The 20325-nt window shown below is 42.7% G+C and overlaps 1 protein-coding gene across 1 annotated transcript in view; it reads right to left on the bottom strand.

The window, feature by feature from the left end:
• Window positions 1–1533: 1533 nt before the first annotated feature.
• Window positions 1534–20325, bottom strand: part of LOC126235078 (esterase E4-like) — a 317082-nt gene continuing 298290 nt past the window's right edge. The window contains exon 16 of the mRNA XM_049943812.1: window positions 1534–1815. Coding sequence (XP_049799769.1) covers window positions 1653–1815 — 163 coding nt within the window. The 3' untranslated portion in view covers window positions 1534–1652. The remainder of the gene's footprint in view (window positions 1816–20325) is intronic.

Here is a 20325-nt window from a genome sequence, read left to right as displayed (position 1 = left end):
AGTCTACTCGTAGTGCCATCCGAGAGTTAGCCATTCCTCATATGTCTGTCTGTGAGTTCTGTGGCGACGTTTGCTTTTCAAGCCATACGGGATTCAAGTGTTACAACCATTCATGATGATAATAATAGCGTGTAGGGTTTACTGCATTCATTCTGGGACTGGGGACGGGAGGTGGGAACTTTGTTTCGCGTTTTGTATTAAGTGATGAGGCTACGTTTCACTCAAGTGCAAAATTAAGCAGCCAGAATGTAAGTATATTGGAAACACAGCAGCCACATACCACAGTCGGGCACGAGAGAGATCCTCCGTAGCTTCGTGAGTTTTGCGTTGTTTCCAGAGCTGACATTAACTTTTTTTTAATTTTTTTTTATTTTTTAAAGAGTGCTACAGAAACACGTATCTGGATATGCTGGAGATCTGTCAGAATTCTCAGAACATTCTATAATCTCTGCAGTTTAATTTATTGCATAAGTAAACGTAGTACTGCTTCTCTACACTGCAACAACTCTCTGTCTGTCATGTGGTGGTGTCTAACGATACATTCGCTAACTAGTGAAGCTGCATGTGTGATTTCTTAGTAATGGGATGCTCCAGCAACAGTTATGACGTAGGTGGCATACTGATGTTATATTGCACCATTAGCCTCCAAAGTTACCTGGTCTTCCAGTAAGTGACCTTTTATGTAAAGGTTTGTCAGCGCCGCTCCTTCCAACAACGCTGAGTGATCTGTGACACCTCATTGCAACACGATTCAACCCAGTACTTCTAGACACGCTATGTAAGGTATGGGGCACGTTTGACCATGTCTGAACGTTTGTATGAGTGCGGTGGAGGGCTAGTTGATGATCTGTGAAAGGTAAGTGAAACGTTTGACGCTAAACATAATTTAGGAAGTACCACAATTTATATGCACCCGCATGTAAAACGTGTAAGGGAAAGTCGGATGGATCAGCAACGTAAGCTTTTTCGAAACTATAATATTTTTTGCAGGTTGTGTTGGGACATTCTTCACGGTAAACGATACTCTGATGCATTACTTAGTAGAATTATACAACTCGGTGTCATAACAATATATATTCGTTATTTTTTTAATATTTCATCATCCTTTGCATTTTGGTTATTGAAGTTTTGAAGTGTTGTATCGGACCTGAGGCTGTAGTATGTAAAAAAGTCATTATGTTGCAGGAAAGTTTTAATTGGATCGTAAATGGTTATAAATTTGAACCTGTTCATCTATTCACGAAGTTCATCAAAGTTTTTGTCAACTTTTGCCTTGCTCAAACCAACTGCTCGCTGAAGAGTCGTGGAGTCAGCTGTCCTCAGCTGTAAATCTTCATGTCTTTCAATAAAATCATAGCAAATTCCGTATCCGCTTTCATTTTTCTCTTAGTGAACCGAAGCTTTACTTTCAGTTGCTTTGCCTATTTGTACGCTATATTTCAGGTGTTTATTCAAAGGCTACCAAAATTACAGTTTTTTAAAATCGGATAGAAACACCATGCAGTTTTCTGAGTGAGATTGTTGAGTCTTGGCAGTATGGAACCAATTTATTAAATCGATAAGAGTGACGGGTTTATTTACAAAGCACTGTACAACATATAAATTAACAAATAAATATCGCAGAGAACGCTTGTCGCTGGAGTGCTTCACGTTCAGACCTGAGGTGGCGCGGGCCTGGGCAGGACGCTCCTCCAGAAGTCCATCCTGGCGGGCAGCAGGTCCCTGCGGGCCCGCAACTCGCGGCCCACCTCCAGGTAGGCCGGGTCGTCGTCCGTGTGCGGCGGCCACGCCACGCCCACAGTCGCCGAGGGCTCCCTGTTGGCAGTCCAGCGCAGGGTCACACAGCGATGACAGCCCCGACATCTACACTAGTGGAACAAGTGCGAGGCTACAGGGAAGACTGCACTCAGAGCGTCCCCGAATGGTACGCGGTCCATTTACATTAAAGTGACCACCGCGTATGTTCGACTTCAACGTGTAGTAACTACTCGCAGACGGCAGGTGGCAGCATTAGTAAAGGAGGTAATGGAAAGCGTGTCAGGGGCACGTGGGAAAAAGTTAAGTCGTTGTCGTAATGCACAAATGGCGCGATTTGTCCATCGACCAAAAGCGCACGACCGTTGGCTTTCGAGCCAAGGGTGGAAGCGTTTCTGAAATTACTAAGTTTATAAATTGTTCGCCTGCCGTCTTGGTTAAAGTATACTGTGCACGGCAAAATGGTTTGCTGGACATGTAGTTAGGATGAGTATGGACAGACTGACGAAGAGAGTGTGGGAAACAACAGGGAGGACAAGGGGAAAGACAGGAACCAAGTGGGTTGTTGAACTTCGGAAGGACTGGTTGGAATTGGGGATCAAGGTCGAAGGAAAGGAAAATTGGAGGAACAAATATACACCGACCAATAAGCCGGAGATCAATGACAGAGAAGAATACAGGAAAAGATTAGAGTGTCACCAGTGGAGCCGACAGGAGAAACGGAAACTGAAGATCTCGGAAGAAGAGCGGGAGAGAAGAAGAGAAAGAATGAAGAGGTTCTGGGAGAAGAAGAGGAAAATGCAGTCCACGAAGGGGCTACCCGTGGTCCTACAGAGGCCATAACACAAGAAGAAGAAGAAGAAGAAGAAGAAGAAGAAGAAAATGGCGCTATCCAAAATCGGCGCCAAGGCAGCTGTTGTGCACCACAGGCCGAAAGTGACGAGGGTAAACGGCTGCATAGACGTGTCGGGCCACTGTTGAGTAACTGACATCCTAGATGAATCAAGCGGCTACCAAAAGTGTCTGCTCAACGACTGTTCGGCGAACGTTGCTGTTTATGAGCCTCCGCAGCAGGCGCCTGATTAATGCACCCGTGATAACTGCAGTTCATCGGCGATGAAGACTAGAATTTGCACGTCAGTACCGCAACTGGACGTCCACTGAGTGCGACAGACGTCCTTTTCAGGTAAATCACGTTTTGTGCTCCATCGGACAGATGGACGTTGCATTTTCGGAAGGATCCAGGCTAGAGGAGGGCGCATTATGGTCTAGGCCAGTGGTTCCCAACAGGTGGTCCGTGAACTCCCAGGGGTCCGCGAGCTATGCCAGAGGGGTCCGCAAGATGCTATTACAATAAAAAAAATATATTAAATATGTTTCAAAGACAAAAGATTTTGAGCAATAATCAAAAATTTAACAATAACAATGATGGCTAAATTGAAAAAGTTTTAAGCTCAATATTTTTTCAATAATGAATATGTCAATGTTTTTTCTAAGTACCAAAAATAGAAAACGTATAAAAAGACTCTTAATCTGGCTTTTTTAGGTACTTGATACTGTGATATGACAAGGTACCAGTCATGCTCGATGAGGGGGTCCTCGAGAAAATTTTGTTGGGAACCCCTGGTGTAGGCAATGTTCTCGCGGCATTGCCTGGATGATCTCGCTATTCGGGAAGGCACACTGGATGCACCTATCATTGAAGGCCGTGTCCACTACTAAATCCAGTTTGTTTTTCTCGTCCTGATGGCATCGACCACTATGGCAATGCGTCGTGTCACACAGCTCACAGTGTACGTGAGTGGTTCGAAGAGCTACAGCATTAGTTTATTGTCCTCCCCTCGCCCCAGTCTCTGGATTTAAACCCTATCTAGAATCTGTAGCCTCGATCGGGCTATTCACGCCATTAGTCCTCAACCGAGAAACTTAGTGCAGCTGGCCACGGCACTGGATCTGGAATGACTCCATATCCCTGTCAGTACTTTCCAGAGCCTCACTGACTCTCTTCTTGCGTGTCTCGCAGCGGTCTGTACTGCAATATTTGGTTATTCAGGGTTTTGACCGCTGGTCACATACTATGACTGGACAATGTATAACATTTCAGTCGTTCAAAATTTAGAGCTTTACAGTTGAGAGACGAAATTTCAGCGGACATTATACCCGAAATATTGTGGTATAGCATTTCTTATCTTCGCATATGGTGTGTTTGCACCTTTATTTGACGGGTTTTGATGCAAACATTTTGAGCATACATGAAGCATAACTGCTCATTTTATAAAATTTGCATGTATAACTTTCAGTTGAATGTTGAGAGCGCAGTACTAAGGCGGCTTGTATTTTTGTATTTCACAAATACGGAGACGCAGTACTAACAGTGTTTCTCCGTCGTTAACTAAAGCCCGCGCAGTATCTTTGTGAATGTGAGACCCAGGTGACACGCAGTAAATGTCATGTCTCTCTGTTAATTTGGTCTGAGATGTATCTATACCCTTTTTTTACATCAGATAACTTTATCTATGGAATACGAAGCATGAGAGGAAAACAGAGCCATATACAATCATTCTGTCTCTCTTTTCCCTCTTTCTTTCTTTAGTATTTCCGATGGACGCAATACAAATATCTTTGTCTCTCATTAACAATAATAATTGAATTGTATTGTAAAATATTTATTGAAACAATAATTCATATGACAGTTTTTGTATAACTAATTATTATGTGACTGCTTACTTAACATAATTTAGAATTACAAATGTTTTGCATTCAACATATCTTTCAGCCTTCACGCAGTTGATAAACGATAATACCTGTATACATAGACGAAGATAAGGGTGCTTGTTTTTTATATATGTACCCCTCCAGACCAACAGCGAGCTACACGCTCATTGTCAGTGGTCCTATGGAAAGTAAAATGTAATACAATACGTCACATTATACAGTACAGACTATAAGTTGTGAGAGTACAGCGTGTTTATAAATTTATATATTTTGCGTTAGAGTGTGTAGTAATTACTTTCATTTTATTTGGATAACATCATAGTATTTTTTGCAGGTCTTTGTGAATATATTATATCAACATTATCTGATTTACAGCACGCCCTTGTGCTAGTATGAACGAGGCTAATCATGCTGTCTAATACCAGTAATATAATTCGTCCTCACAAATGTTAAAGATATAACTTCGTGTGTATTTCTGTTTTATACGTTTATTAGCAATGGACGAAGCAAAGAGATCGTACAGGTTACTCAAACCACACAAAACACTATAAAAACAAATACCCATGAAGCACTGTATTTGAAGTCTTTGAGGACAAAATATATCACTGGTATTATACCACAATTAGCGTCATTCATAACAATATGAAGACGAGCTGTGAATGAGATAAAATTGATAAAACACTTTCATAAACATCTGCAAAATATTCTGTGAAAGCGCAAAAATACAAGTAAATTCTATGTAAATTAACATAACTATGTGTGATTACAAACATGTCTCATGGTACATAGCCTGTATCATATAATATTACACATTATAGTACTGTACAGTATATATTCTACAGGACCAGTGACGATAAGCGTGTAGCTCGGTATAGGTCCGGTGGAATAAAATTATAAAAAGCAAGCGTTCTTATCTTTGTCTACACGTATAGAAAATGTTGTTTAACAGAGTTCTTAGAAGATTAGTAAGGATTTTTGTAATTTTATGAGTGAGTGTTTTTGGACTAGATTTAGAAGTTTAGCGATGTTCCAGTGAACTGGAAACTCGTGTACCATTTATGGTCATTTCCGTAATTCTCTCTACAAATAGCACTGATATCTCGTATATCAGAATAGCAGACTTGAGAGCGAGTCGTCTATTTAAGAAATTTACTTACTATTATTATTATGTAATACTTTACAGTTGAGCTATTGATACTGTATATGAAGGAGACCAAATTCTGACATATTTCAGGAGGGCCTTAGTCAACTTGAGCACGTGTGTGTAAGAGAGCTGTTTTCAGATTCTGCCAAACTACCTTGGACACGGTAAGTTGAATTGTCGACTACAAATGATAACGATTATTTTTTATGGTTGTTAAAAAGAGTATGCTACTTGGATGTGTCGGGATTTTTGCCAAGTTTTTGTACACTTTTCCAATGTCTTTTGACTGTTGTGTTTAGTGTCTTATCGCTTCGGAGTGAGTGTCGCTCGAAGTGCAGCTATTGGAGAGCAAACTGATTAAAAGCGTTAATGAACAAAAAACAGTACTTTCAGTCTGCCATTGAAAAAAAAGGCACTTGCCAGAACATTCCATTCTGTGTTTGAGAGCAAGCATAATTATTTACCACAACTAACACTGTGCTATTTTGGTGGCAGCTACACGCACTAGTACTAAAATTGTATTATTTCTGGAATTACTATTTATGTTGGATTTACTATCTAATGTCGTGGCGACCATATGATTGTTCTTGGGCAATTTGCACAGGCCACCAAGTACCGGTTATTCGAGTATACTGACTAATGCTTGCTGTTTACAGAATAAAGCCTTTCATCATCAGTAGAACTGGCATGGAAATAAACGGACTGAATCACCTAAAACTTCCACCGCAAATATTGCGGTAATGGAAAGCGCTGTTGACGAGTGGTTTTCACAGAATGAACTGGTAGTCAGGGGTGCGTATTGTTAACCAATAAGCAGATTGTAATAATACTTAGAAAGTTTATTTTTTGTGCAAACATACAGTTTTTAAATGGAACAGTGCCTATTGACATTAGCAAACTGAAAGTAGGATAGCTCAGAATGTCAGTGGTAGTTGTTGCACGATTCTAAAGTGAGTGGTTTCCGAGCTATCGTATTTTGAAAAGTTTCCGCATCGGCACTTGTTTGTCCCACTCAACCACCGTAGTTGCTGGGTACGATATTGTTATGTTAGCATACAGTGTGCTTGTGTGTTTCTTGAGTGTATTGCGACTTGCTAGTCAGTTATTGTGTAATAATTCAAGCAATAAGTCTTCAGTGGACGATGGTTTTTTTTGTGGTTTTAGGGAGCACAACTACAGTGGTCATTAGCGCCCAGACTAAATTATGAATGCACTGCGAGGCACAATGTTAAAACAGCAACTAAAAAGGACAACACTATAAAAGGCACATTAACAGGCAAGGGATTAAAAGAAAACAGCATAATCAAATGCCCTTAGATAGGTTTGTCAAGTGGATAAAACGAAGAACGCGAGCAGCTGCTCCTGGGTCATCGGCTAAAATTTCATCCAGAGTTCATGGCAGGCCAAGATCAATGCGTAGTGTATTAAAATTCGGACAGGACGTTAAAATGTGGCGTACCGTCAGCACTTGCCCACATGGACAGAACGGCGCCAGCGCAGCCGTCAGCAGATGGCGGTGGCTGAACCGGCAGTGTCCAATCCGTAACCGGGCCAAAACGACCTCCTCCCGCCGAGAAGGGCGTGAAGAGGTCGTCCAAGCCGTGGGGAGAGGTTTCAAGGCCTGAAGCTTGTTTTCAGTAAGTGTAGACCAATCGGCATGCCACAGCGATAAAATGCGCTGACAAATGACCCTGCTAATATCAGATGAAGGCACACAACAAGAAGCTGTCCGAGGCTGGAGGACCGCAGCCTTGGCCGCAGCATCTGCAGCATCGTTCCCAGGGATACCGACATGGCCAGTGGACGATGGGATTTACCAGTGTAGGAGTGTAGGACGAATGCAATTCGTTCTTGTACAGTATATGCGACAAAGTGTCACAGTAGACGTCAACCATCTCGGCTTATTTGTCAACCTCTTGAACCAGTTACGTGAAAGTGGCAGTGTAACACCTAGAAAACATAACAGAAGGTAACAAGTGACGACAGAGGAGGGAAAATTAATGTTCTTGCAGCTGTTGTTGTTGATCCACACTTTATCTTCCGCTCAATCGCATGATTAACTGGCGTGAGTCGGGCAAGTCTCCTACGTATTCTCCGTCGACATACATCTACATATACATCTACATGATTATTCTGCGATACACCATAAGTGCCTGAGCTCCGATTTATCTCATTTTATTACAATAATCATTTCTCTCTTCTCCTACGTATTCTCCGTCGACATACATCTACATATACATCTACATGATTATTCTGCGATACACCATAAGTGCCTGAGCTCCGATTTATCTCATTTTATTACAATAATCATTTCTCTCTATGTACGTGGGTGCCAGCAAAACATTTTCATGCTATGAGGTGAGGCTTGGTGATTTCTTGAGAAGATTCTGCCACAACGGAAAACGCCTTCGTTCTAATAACTGCCACTCCAGTTAGCGTATCATATCCGTGGCACTCTCTCCCCTGTTTCGTGACAATACAAAGCGAGCTGCTATTTTTTGAACTTTTCGAGGTCCTTCGTCAATACAATCTGCTGTGGATCCCAAACCACACACCACTACTCCAGAAGAGAGCAGACAAGCGTAGCGTAAGCAGTCTCTCTAGTGGAGCTGTTACATTTTCTAAGTGTTCTGCCAACAAATCGAAGTCTTTGGTTTGCTTTCCCCACAGGATTATCTATGTTATCGTTCCAAATTAAGTTATTCGTAATTGTAATCCCTAAGTAGTAATTGTAATCCATAAGTATTTATCTGAGTTTACAGTCTTAGATTTCTGTGATCGGATTCTTTTTAGTGCTCATATGGATGACCTTACACTTTTCATGATTTAGAATCAATTGCCACTTTTTGCACCATACAGAAATCTTGTCTAAGCCCTTTTGCAATTGTTTTTGACCATCTAATGAATTTATATGAGGGTAAATGACAATATCAGCTGCAGCTGGACTCCTCAGATTGTCTCCTAAATCATTTATGTACACCAGGAACGACAGAGGGTCTACTGTATAACATTCCTTGGGGAACTCCAGGTATTACTTATGTTTTACTTTCCTTCAGTTATTAAGAACTGTAACCTTTCGGATAGGAAATCACAAATCTATTCACACAACTGAGACGATACTCCATAGGCACGCAATTTAATTAGGAATCGTTTGTGAGGAACGCTGTCCAAAGCCATCTGGAAATCTAAAAATATCGAATCAATTTGACGTCCCCTGTCGACAGCACTCGTTACTTCGTGAGAATAAGGAGCTAGCTAGTTGTGTTTCACAAGAACCATATTTTCTGAATCCGGGTTGGCTATTTGCCAATAAATCGTTTTCTCCAAAATGATGCATAATGTTCGAGCACAATATATGTTTAGCCGGCCGTTGTGGCCCAGCGGTTCTAGGCGCTTCAGTCCGGAACCGTGCTGCTGCTACTGTCTCAGGTTCGAATCAAAAATGGTTCAAATGGCTCTGAGCACTATGGGACTCAACTGCTGTGGTCATAAGTCCCCTAGAACTTAGAACTACTTAAACCTAACTAACCTAAGGACAGCACACACATCCATGCCCGAGGCAGGATTCGAACCTGCGACCGTAGCGGTCGTGCGGTTCCAGACTGTAGCGCCTTTAACCGCTCGGCCACTCCGGCCGGCAGGTTCGAATCCTGCCTCGGGCATGGATGTGTGTGATGTCCTTAGGTTAGTAGGTTTAAGTAGTTCTATGTCTAGGGGACTGATGACTTCAGATGTTAAGTTCCATAGTGCTTAGAGCCAGTTTTTGAACAATACATGTTTCAAAATCGTACTGCAAAATGGCTCTGAGCACTATGGGACTTAACTTCGGAGGTCATCAGTCCCCTAGAACTTAGCACTACTTAAACCCAACTAACCTAAGGACAGCAAACATATCCATGCCCGATGCAGGATTCGAACCTGCAACCGTAGCGGTCGCGCGGTTCCAAACTGAAGCGCCTAGAACCGCTCGGCCACTCCGCCCGCAAAATCGTACTGCAAATCGACGTTAATGGTGTGGGTCTGTTATTCAGCGGATTACTCATTTTCCCTTCTTGGGTGTTGGTGTGACTTGTGCAACTTTTGCCTTTGGATACTGATCTTTCTACGAGCGAGTGGTATGTGATTGCTAAGTATCGAGCTATTGTATCAGCCCAATCTCGCAGGAACCAGACTGGTTTACAGTCTGGACCTGTAGCCTTGCCATTCTTTAGTGTTTCAATCTGCTTCGCTATACGGAGAGTATCTGCTCCCAAGTTACTTATGTTGGCAGTTGTTCTTAATTCGACTTCTGGAGTATTTACTTCGTCTTCTTTTGTGAAGGAATTTTTGAAAACCATTTTTAATAACTCTGCTTTAGTGGCACTGTCATCAATAATATCACCTTTGTTATCGCGCAGTGAAAGCATTCATTACGTCTTGCCACTGGTGTACTTTATATACGACAAAAATGTCTATGGTTTTCTACCAGATTTCAAGACAGAGTTCCGTTGTGGAAATTATTACAAGCGTCTCACATTGTAGTTGGTGCTAAATTCCGAGATAATGTAAAACTTCGCTTAACTTGGGGATTTTGCGTTCTTTTAAATTTGGCATATTTTTTTCGTTGCTACTGCGACAGTGTTCTGACCTGTTTTGTGTACCGTCGGGAGCAGTACCATTTCTTATTAATTTATTTGGTATATATCCCTCTACTGACATCGATACTAATTCTTCGAATTCAAATCACTTCTGGTCTATGGTTATATAGGCAGATTGGAAGGAGTGGAGATTGTGTCTTAGGAAGACATCAAACGAAATTCATATGCTTTTTTAAATGTACGTATTTTGCTCTTACTTTTGGTGGGTTTGGATGTACCGGTATTCGTTCTAATTAAAATAACCTTGTGGTCGCTAATTCCTGTATCTGTCAATATGCCCCTTATTTGGTCAGGATTATTTGTTGCTAAGAGGTCAAGTATATTTTCGCAGTCATTTACACTTCGAGTGGGCTCCTGAACTAGTTGTTCAAAATAATTTTCTGAGAATGTATTCAGTATGATTTCGGACGACGTTTTACTCCTACCACCGTAAACATGTATTTTCGACAACATATGGAGGGTACACTGAAGTCACCACCAGCTATAATAGTATGAGTAGGATACTTATTTGAAACGACACTCAAGTTTTCTATGAACAGTTCAGCAACTGCATCATCTGAGTCGGGGGTTCTGTAAAAGGGACAAATTATTAATTATTCCTGTTGTCAAATATAACCTCTAACCGTACTAATTCACAGGAAGCATCAACTTCAATTTCGCTTTAAGGTAAACTACTTCTGGCAGAAATAAACACTCCACCATCAACTGTATTTAATATATCCTTTCTGAACACGGTTAGGTCTTTCGGCTCAACTTATTTCCGTCTTTATCCAGCATCCCGAACCTATAATGATTTGTGATTTAGTGCTTTCTATTAGAGCTTGGAGCTCTGGTTCTTTCCCAACACAGCTACGACAGTTTAAAACTACAATACGGATTGTTGCTATCTCTACCCTCTTCCTGTGTTCATCTTGCAGCCTTTGAAGCTGAAGCCCTTTTTGGCGCTTTCCCTGAGACCCTCTATCCTAAAAAACCGCCCAGTCCCCTCCACATAGCCCCTGTTACCCATGTAGCCACTTCCAGCGTGTTGTGGACTCCTAACCTATTTAGTGGAACCCGGAAACCCACTGTCCTATTGCGAAAATTGAGGAATCTGCAACGTAGATGGTGGCAGATTCGTCTGAACCTCCGGTATCAGATCCTCCACTCGGTACTGTACCAAAGGCCGCAGTCGGTTCTACCGACGATCCTACGGATGGTGAGCTTCGCCTTCATCTCCCAAGTAAGACTGGCAGTCCATCCCTATCATACATCTCTCCATCACGAGCTGCATGGAAACGATTATAAGAATCGTGTTAACTTATGTACATGGGCACTAAGACAGGATACTCCAGATGTACCGTGTATCTTGTTTAGTGCTGATGCCACATTTACCATTCTTTGCCAGATAAACCACCGAAACACGCATTCTCAATCTGTTGACAGTCCCTATTGGCTTCGTCAGGTGGACGTCAGCGTCCATGGAGTGTAAACGTATGATGTGGGATAGTGAAACATCAGCTCATAGGCCCGATTTTCATAGATGAAACACTGAACACACGCAAGTATTGCAGCCTCCTAACAGAAGATCTTCCACAGATACTAGAAAATCTTCCTCTGCAGTCTGGGAGGAACCTGTGGTACCAACGTGATGGCTGTCTAGCCCATAGTACACGCAGAACAACATGTCTTCACGAACTGTTTCCAGATCGTTGGATTGGACGCGGAGGAGCTATACCTTGGCTGTCCCTTTCCCCGAATTTGATGCCTGTAGACATTTTTCTGCGGGGAAAGTTGAAAGACGCTGTCTACAATGACATACCAACTACACCCAATGACAGGCAACGACGTATTACTGCAGCCTGCTCGAACATCTCCGCTGAAATGCTAGAACGTTTGCAGTAGTCGTTCCATACCACACTGGAAGCATGTATTGCAACCGCTAGTGGTCATTTTGAACACAACCTGTGATTGTCAGTTGTCTCGTTACTGGCCAGAATCCACATAACTACTGTGTGCACAGTAGTGTCGATTTAGCAACTTCTCAAAATACGATATCTCGTAAACGACTTGTTTCAGAAACCTGCAACAAACACCACTGACATTCTAATTTACCGGCCGGCCGCGGTGGTCTCGCGGTTCTAGGCGCGCAGTCCGGAACCGTGCGACTGCTACGGTCGCAGGTTCGAATCCTGCCTCGGGCATGGATGTGTGTGATGTCCTTAGGTTAGTTAGGTTTAAGTAGTTCTGAGTTCTAGGGGACTTATGACCACAGCAGTTGAGTCCCATAGTGCTCAGAGCCATTTTCTAATTTACCCTGCTTTTAGTTTGTTAATGTCAAGAGGCACTGATCCTCTTAAAAACTGTATGTTTGCACAAAAAATATGCTTTCTAAGTATTATTACAATCTGTTTGTTGGCTAGCAATACGAGCCCCCGACTACCAATCCATTCTGTGAAAACCGCACATCAATAGCACTTTCCATTTTCGCAATATTTGTGGTGTACGTTTTAGGTCATTCACTCTGTAGTAACACATCAGTTTGTGTGCGGGATGAAAAACTGCATAGTGGGAGGCGTCAGCTCGTTTATTATTCGCAACACTTATCACTGAAGTATGTAAATGGTTCAAGTCACTGTGAGTCGAGGGTAAAGATTTACGATCGACATCAGAAAGTTATTTTTGTCCACCACTGGACATTTCAGGACTTTACATGCAGTCACATTCGTGACTGCGGCCAGAAGTCAAACGCACTTAAGCCCTATTCCCATTAGGGGCTAACACACGGGGAAGACCGCGGTAGCCTCTAGATAGGTTTAGCATGGAAACACCCTCACTGGCACGTCATAAGAGGTTCAGTATTGTGGTCTGTACATGTTGAAACACTTCCTCTGCCGTGTGACGTGCCACAGCTAATGTAATCACAGCTAGCATGCTCTCCGTGTGATGTGAATTATTAACTCGTTGCGTCTGTTTGATTTGTTGCTTGAGTGCCGTTAACGCAATCTACTTCTCCTTCCTGTATCCATTCCCCAACACCTATATATCAAACCACGTCTGCTTCGACAAATATAATTTTGAGTCAAGAATAAAGACCAGTTTTTAAAAGAAACCGTGACAAACAAGGAAAAAACTGGCAACGAGAAGAAATGCGTTCCGTCTAAGGAGTGTAAAACCTCGTTGCTCATTCATCACATAACAAAATACAACTTGAAACTCATATCCTAAGTACAACCGACTTTTTTTGCATTACACACAGACCTCTTAAATAGGCACTGTAGTGATATCTAAAGGAATAACGTGGCATGTCACGCTTGTTGAGCGAATCTCTGTTAATGTCCCTACATTAGAGGCGGTGTCGTACTGATGCCAGCAACGTGGAACCCAAGTTATTGCCGGATGTGCTGAATATGGAGGAGCTGCCGTCGAAAACAACCACTGGTTCAGTAGTTTACACACACAGGACAAGACACGTTAGAGTGAAGAAGTTGAAAATCGTTTAGAAAATTTCTGCGTTCAGTCTAATTATTTCGTACTGCACTGCGGCACTTGTCTTGATTGTAAGATGAAGTCGTAGACACGTGCCGTTATAATAAAAGTGGAATCGAGCAAATGCTGCATTTCGGATATGCATTTTCTGGGCCATGTGAAGACCCTCAGAGCTCTAAGGGATTTCGCTTTCAGACTTGATTAATACTACATAAATGTCACTATTCAAGAATTATGAACCACAGGAACTTCATTTTGCTCTGACATCACAACCAGTACTTCTCAATCATTTCTGGACACATTTATATTATGACAAATGAGTTTCCAATTGACATACACAGGAATAAATTTAAAGCATCTCATCTGTGGTTGTAATTGTTCTCTCAATAGTTACGATAAAACTGGAAGAACCATGGGGAACAAGGTGATATTCTATGAATAAATAATTAATAAATACAAATAAGTTATCATATATTATTAGCAGCAAAGAAACAAAACATTCACACTGAAAAACTGTTCTTCAGAAAAACTGCATTCACTCCCAAAATGGTTTGACAATGCTTCACATAGAAATGACTAAATATGGGTCATGGGAAGTACTGCCCGTTGGCTGGTTCTAGGCCACTCTGCACTGTTGCCAGTTTTTTCCCTGTGACATCACTGATGATATCATGCACTGTTGACAAATTTCTCCCCCTCCTCCACCCTCTGACAATGCCCAGTTTTCCTATGTATAGAATGTTGGGAAATCCGAAGTAGGCAGGGTTATCCCCTACTCCTATGACAGCACTGTGAAACTAGTATGCTTGTCCTAAGTGTATATCGGTGGTAAATCAAAAAATGCAAGATGTGCAAGTGTCGTACTGTTTAAAATCTAAGATGGCGGACCACGGAATACAGAGTCAGCCTGCATGGTTGTTAGATTTTCCCTGCTGTATGACAGCCAGCCTGCACGTTTGTCAGATCACTTGTTCTAAATTCCGAAAACAGTGCAGTCTGTATGTTTAACCCCGTTCTGTTGTCACGCGTGAAACGAATTCCCTCACTCCAGAAAGCCTAAGTTTGAAATGGTGGAATATTCAGGGAACTCACAAGTTGTAAGTTTAAAATATGGGGAAATTAAGAATAATGTTCACATGGCCTAAGTTTAAAATGATAGGAAATTCTAAGATGCTCTTTCCTAAGTTTAAAATATTGAGGAAACCTAATGGTTGTCATAACTAGAGAATTTGTCTGGTACAGACTGTGTACCCCACGACACTCGGTGTGCTCAATATGGCGACACAGCTTTCAGATGCATTTCTAAGGCTACACAATTTTACATTTAAACGTGGTCTAATTATAGAACTGGATGATTTCTGGCCTCTCTGTCGTCTGGAAACCGATGCTGTAACATTCCCGTGAATGAAATCTATTGCAGCTCCTAACATACATTCACCTAGAAAAGTTCTCCCCTAAAGACCTCCGCACACTATGGTCACAAACTTTAAGGCGCTGAAACTTCTATACAGTAACCGTAAAATAGCTGCAATGACCACATAGTTTTTTGATATCTCATACTACATTCTTTAACTAACATCGACTTTTTTTTGTAGTATGCAGGCTTTGGTGCGAATTAAATTTTAACAGTAGCCATTTCTGAGAAGAGTTCTAATTGGATAGTATGGATCACACAAATGAAGATCCACTTAGCAGCACATTAGTATACGGTTTACACCAAATAAGACATCGATTCTGAGTGACACAAACCATTTATAAGTTTCCAGAGGTATATGACGACAAATGTTTACGAAATTCACGTCCGATAGCGGTTTGGCAGTTGTATGTTCTCATTATTTTAACAGAATGGGTGCCAACGAACATATCAGCCAACATACCGGCATCAGCTGCCTTGTAGGGCTTGGGGATGAACAGAGTGACCAGAGTTTCACAAGTAGGAAAGAAAAAGGGCATGCAGTTACTTTCCAGTGTACAGCAGCTACCCATTCAAAAACGTTACAAGGTCGTTAAGTAAAACATATGAAGATTATCGTAAATATGAGAACTTTAATGTTTAAACAATTACCACAGTGTGTGTATATTGGATGGCACAGGAGAAGAACAGTTATTTTTATAAACAACTGTTACATATTGAGACATTTGTTGAGATAGCTACACCAACCACAGTGTCGACCAAAAAGTCCTGCATCACAACTGAAGTCGTTTCATCAGCTCTGCAGTAGGGTAGGAATGCTATTTTATTTATTTACACGACTGTAGGGGACATCAGCAAGTCACAACATCTGTCTATCCAGACACACAAGGCCGCTGCGATCATGTGTAGATGGTAGCAGACCTGATCATACAAAACTGTTAAGGCTTTCGTGGCCACTTGTTGACAAACTGCCTATTGGCTTCTGTCTCGGGTCTTAGGCCGACGTTCATCTGATGATTTTACTGATGTTTCGCCAGCACGAGTGGCTGGCATTGTCAAAGCCTCACCCTCCATTGCCGGTGGTGAACTGGAGCCGAGCTCTCGGCCGCAGACTATAAGTACCTGGTGTGCCAACGACCGAGGGCTTCTCCGCGGTCATTTCCGGTGCGCTTCTCCTCTTGCTACCAGCGACGGTCGTTCGCTGCATTACGGGAAGCCAGGATCCGTTTACCTTAAGGCTTTCCTCTTTCTTGTTGAAGCTATTCGCGTGTTTTTGTATTTCTACAGCTTCTCTGAACAAGCGCGTGTGATAGTGCTTCTCTACAGCCAGAACTTCCGTGTCAGCGAATTTTATTACGTGGTCGGTCTCATTCAGTGCGTGCTCTGCCACGGCCGATTTCTCCACCTGCCCCAACCTGCAATGTCGATTATGTTCTTTGATCCTGGTGTAGATTGATCGTCCAGTCATTCCGACATAAAGTTTTCCACATGTGCATGGTATACGGTATATGCCCGACATTGCAAGTGGGCCCCTTTTCTCCTTTGCCGATCTAAGACACTCTTTGATCTCCTTGTCGGTTTGAAAATCGTCTTTACGCCGTATTTGCGCAATAAACGGCCGATTCTGTCCGTCACTCTGGGAATGTATGGCAGAAAGGCCGTTCCCGACATTTCTTTTTATGATTCTTTACTTCGCCGAGTGTTTGGCTCTGTTACACTTCCAACATAATTTGTGGAGTACCCATTGCTCCTCAGAAAACTTTCCAGGTGTTGCATTTCGCGTCTGAGGTGTTGCGGCTCACATATTCGTCCTGCTCGCTTTGCGAGCGTATTAATCATGCCTCTTTTCTGGCTCGGGTGGTGGTTTGATAGTTTTTGCAGGTATCGGTCCGCGTGTGTCGGTTTTCGACACACGCTGTGTCCCAAATTTTCTCCATCCCTTGTGACCAGCATATCTAGAAATGGCAGTTCTTTGTCCTTTTCTACTTCCATGGTAAATTTTATGTTGACGTGGAGGTTGTTCAAGTGTCTTAGGAAGTCACCGAGCTGTTCTTCACCATGGCTCCACACAACGGTAGTATCTTCGACGTATCTGTACCACATCTTAGGTTTGCAAGTGGCCAAGTCCAGTGCCTGTGCAGAGCACACATTGAGTGAGACCGACCACGTAATAAAATTTGCTGACACTGAAGTTCTGGCTGTAGAGAAGCACTACCACACCAGCTTTTTCAGAAAAGCTGTAGAAATACAAAAACACCCGAATAGCTTCAGGAAGAAAGAGGAAAGCCTTGAGGTAAACGGATCCTGGCTTCCCGTACTAGAGCGAACGACCGTCGCAGGTAGCAAGAGGAGAAGCGCACCGGAAATGACCGCGGAGAAGCCCTCGGTCGTTGGCGCGCCAGGTACTTATAGTCTGCGGCCGAGAGCTCGGCTCCAGTTCACCACCGGCAATGGAGGGTGAGGCTTTGACAATGCCAGCCACTCGTGCTGGCGAAACATCAGTAAAATCATCAGATGAACGTCGGCCGAAGAACCCGAGACAGAAGCCAATAGACCTGATCATGCTGCAACCCGACTTCGTGTGACTGCCACCACAGTCTGGCTGGCCGATGTGGCCGAGCGTTTCTAGGCGCTTCAGTCTGGAACCGCGCGACCGCTACGGTCGCCGGCTCGAATCCTGCCTTGGGCATGGAAGTGTGTGCTGTCCTTAGGTTAGTAACGTTTAAGTAGTTCTAAGTTCTAGGGGACTGATGACCTCAGATGTTAAGTCCATTGGAACCATTTGAACCACAGGCTGCGAGCGTACAGAGACTCCCTCTACAGTAGCGCGTGACAATGGCAGCATACGAACGGCAAATATTTCTCGAAACATTTGCGTAACTGACGTTTTGCTTTTCCGCACAACACTTTGAGCATTATTCAAACTCACTGAAAGGTGGTCGTAGCAACGGATTTTGACATCTATAGTCTTGCTGAGGATGCCAGCGAAGAACGGTGTGCGTATTTTTTTGCATAGTGGCTGATGCCGCGGCCAGAGGTTGGCAATCAGTGCACAGCCCTTCGTACATGCATCGCCGTGTAGGCAGCATGGTGAGGCATGCCAAAAAACAGCTGCAGCTCTTCCCGTACCCAGCGTCAGGTTGCAATAAACGTGGCCAGGTGGAAGAGGGAACTGCATTACGTCATGGCCTTCTCGCACAGTCGCCTCGGCAGCCCGTCGGACATGTAAAAAACTAAGTGGGCTTGCGTCCATACCCCCAACAGGAAATCAAAACACACGTAGTATGTAACACTCCTATATTCCCTGTAACTGTTGCAAATACAAAATGCCGAAAGAAAGCACGTTTCGTAGTTCATTACGTATCTTCTACGTATGTATATGTACAGGGTGACACAGAAAAACGAGAACATTTCCACAATCCAATAAAACTACAAGTGATGAAGGAAAGAAATAGCATTCATAGTAATTGAAACCTTTCAACTTCGCCATTTACAAAACACTGATGGCATTTGTCATTAAAAAAATTAAGTCCTTTAGATGGCGTCCTCCTGTAGGAATACATTTGTTTAATCTGCTTTTGAGATTCCTCATTGACCGCTGCAACCTCTCAGCTGCGATATTGTGAATTGCATCCCGAATTATCTTTTTTAACTCATCCAGGGTTCTTGGTCGAGTCGTGTAGACTTTTTTCTTGAGGTAGCTCCACAAGAAAAAGTCACAAACCGATAAATCTGGTGTGAACTAGGGGGCCAGGGAATGTTGCCGAATCGTGAGATCACATGGCTGCCAAACAATTCTCGCACATATGCCACTGACTGCCGTGCAGTGTATGATATCGCTGCGTCTTTTTGAAACGAGGCTTCTTGAACGGTTGGAAAGTTGCACAATGCAGATGTAACGAAAGTTCGTTACGTCTCCACGTAACAACCAGCATTGACAGCTATTGTTTTTCCCTGTTCATTTGCGAAAAAATGCGATCTGATAATCCCATGTGATGAAACGCCACACTGTACTGTCACTTTACTAGCGTGTAAAGGGCGCTCATGAACGTCATTAGGATTTGTGTTTGCCCAGTAATGGTAGTTTTATTTATTCACATAACCTGTGAGATGAAAATGTGGCTCATCTGACACCCACAGTTTGTTTAGAAATTCATCGTCATTGTTTATTTTTGTTATCATTTGTTGACAGAATCCTAATCGTAACCGGTAATCGTTATCCTTCAATTGTTGCGCCATCTGTAGTAAATAAAGATCAAGAATTCTGCGAACACTCTCCCGGGACATTCTAACCACTGCTTCTTGCTTACGAATTGAATGCCGTGGACTCCGTACAACACCAATGTTCACTGGAGAACGCACACTTCTTGGTCGTCCTGTTGGTTTCTTCTTGAGGGCAGATCCAGTCTCTTCACAGCTATTAATCCAGCATTTTATCGTGTGTTTCGATGGAACGGTATCATGACGTCCTAAATTAGAAAAACGTCGAAACTCCCTATGCTCCGCTAACGAACTATCATTGTTTTTATAAAACATTTTTATGGCTAACACACGCTGTTGTCCGTTCTACTGATCCATGATTGCTGAAATGGCGGACTGTTTACTCGCTAACTGTCGCCAACCCGCAGTACTGCCACCTGCCCATGGCTGCCTCTACTTATTTCAAACATTCCCATTATTCTGTGTCACCCTGTATGTGTGTATGCATGTATGTCACACACTGAAGTTTGATACTTATGACACGAATAAATAAATCTGCCTACCTTCCATTTGGTCGATGTCTCGGTCTTTTCTTACCTCCTAGAACCTTGCAAAGTACTTTTTTAGTTTATAATCCGTCACCTGATTATTCCACTCCAGTCTGTTCTATGATCCATTTGTTGTTTTTCCGGTTTCTACCAATAATTCCCAACATCCATCTCTTAATTACTCGCTTAGCAACCCTCAGTTTTGTTGGACGGTTCTTCCTAGTACGAGACCCTTTAGTCGGAATTGGTTCTAAAATTCCCTTTCTGGACATTTCGCAAACTTACATCAGTCCCAGTTTCACAAGCCGCTATAGGAATTGTAAGGGATGAGACACTAATCTGGAAAATAGTGTTACTGCATTAAATTGCGTCGAGCTACTGCATAACGTATTTTCTTTTTATACTTTTATTTTACATAGCTACTTTGGGCCTAATCTAAACGTA

This window comes from Schistocerca nitens, chromosome 2 (genome assembly GCF_023898315.1).
Source record: "Schistocerca nitens isolate TAMUIC-IGC-003100 chromosome 2, iqSchNite1.1, whole genome shotgun sequence".
Taxonomy (NCBI): domain Eukaryota; kingdom Metazoa; phylum Arthropoda; class Insecta; order Orthoptera; family Acrididae; genus Schistocerca; species Schistocerca nitens.
This window is presented reverse-complemented; position numbering and strand designations above follow the sequence as displayed.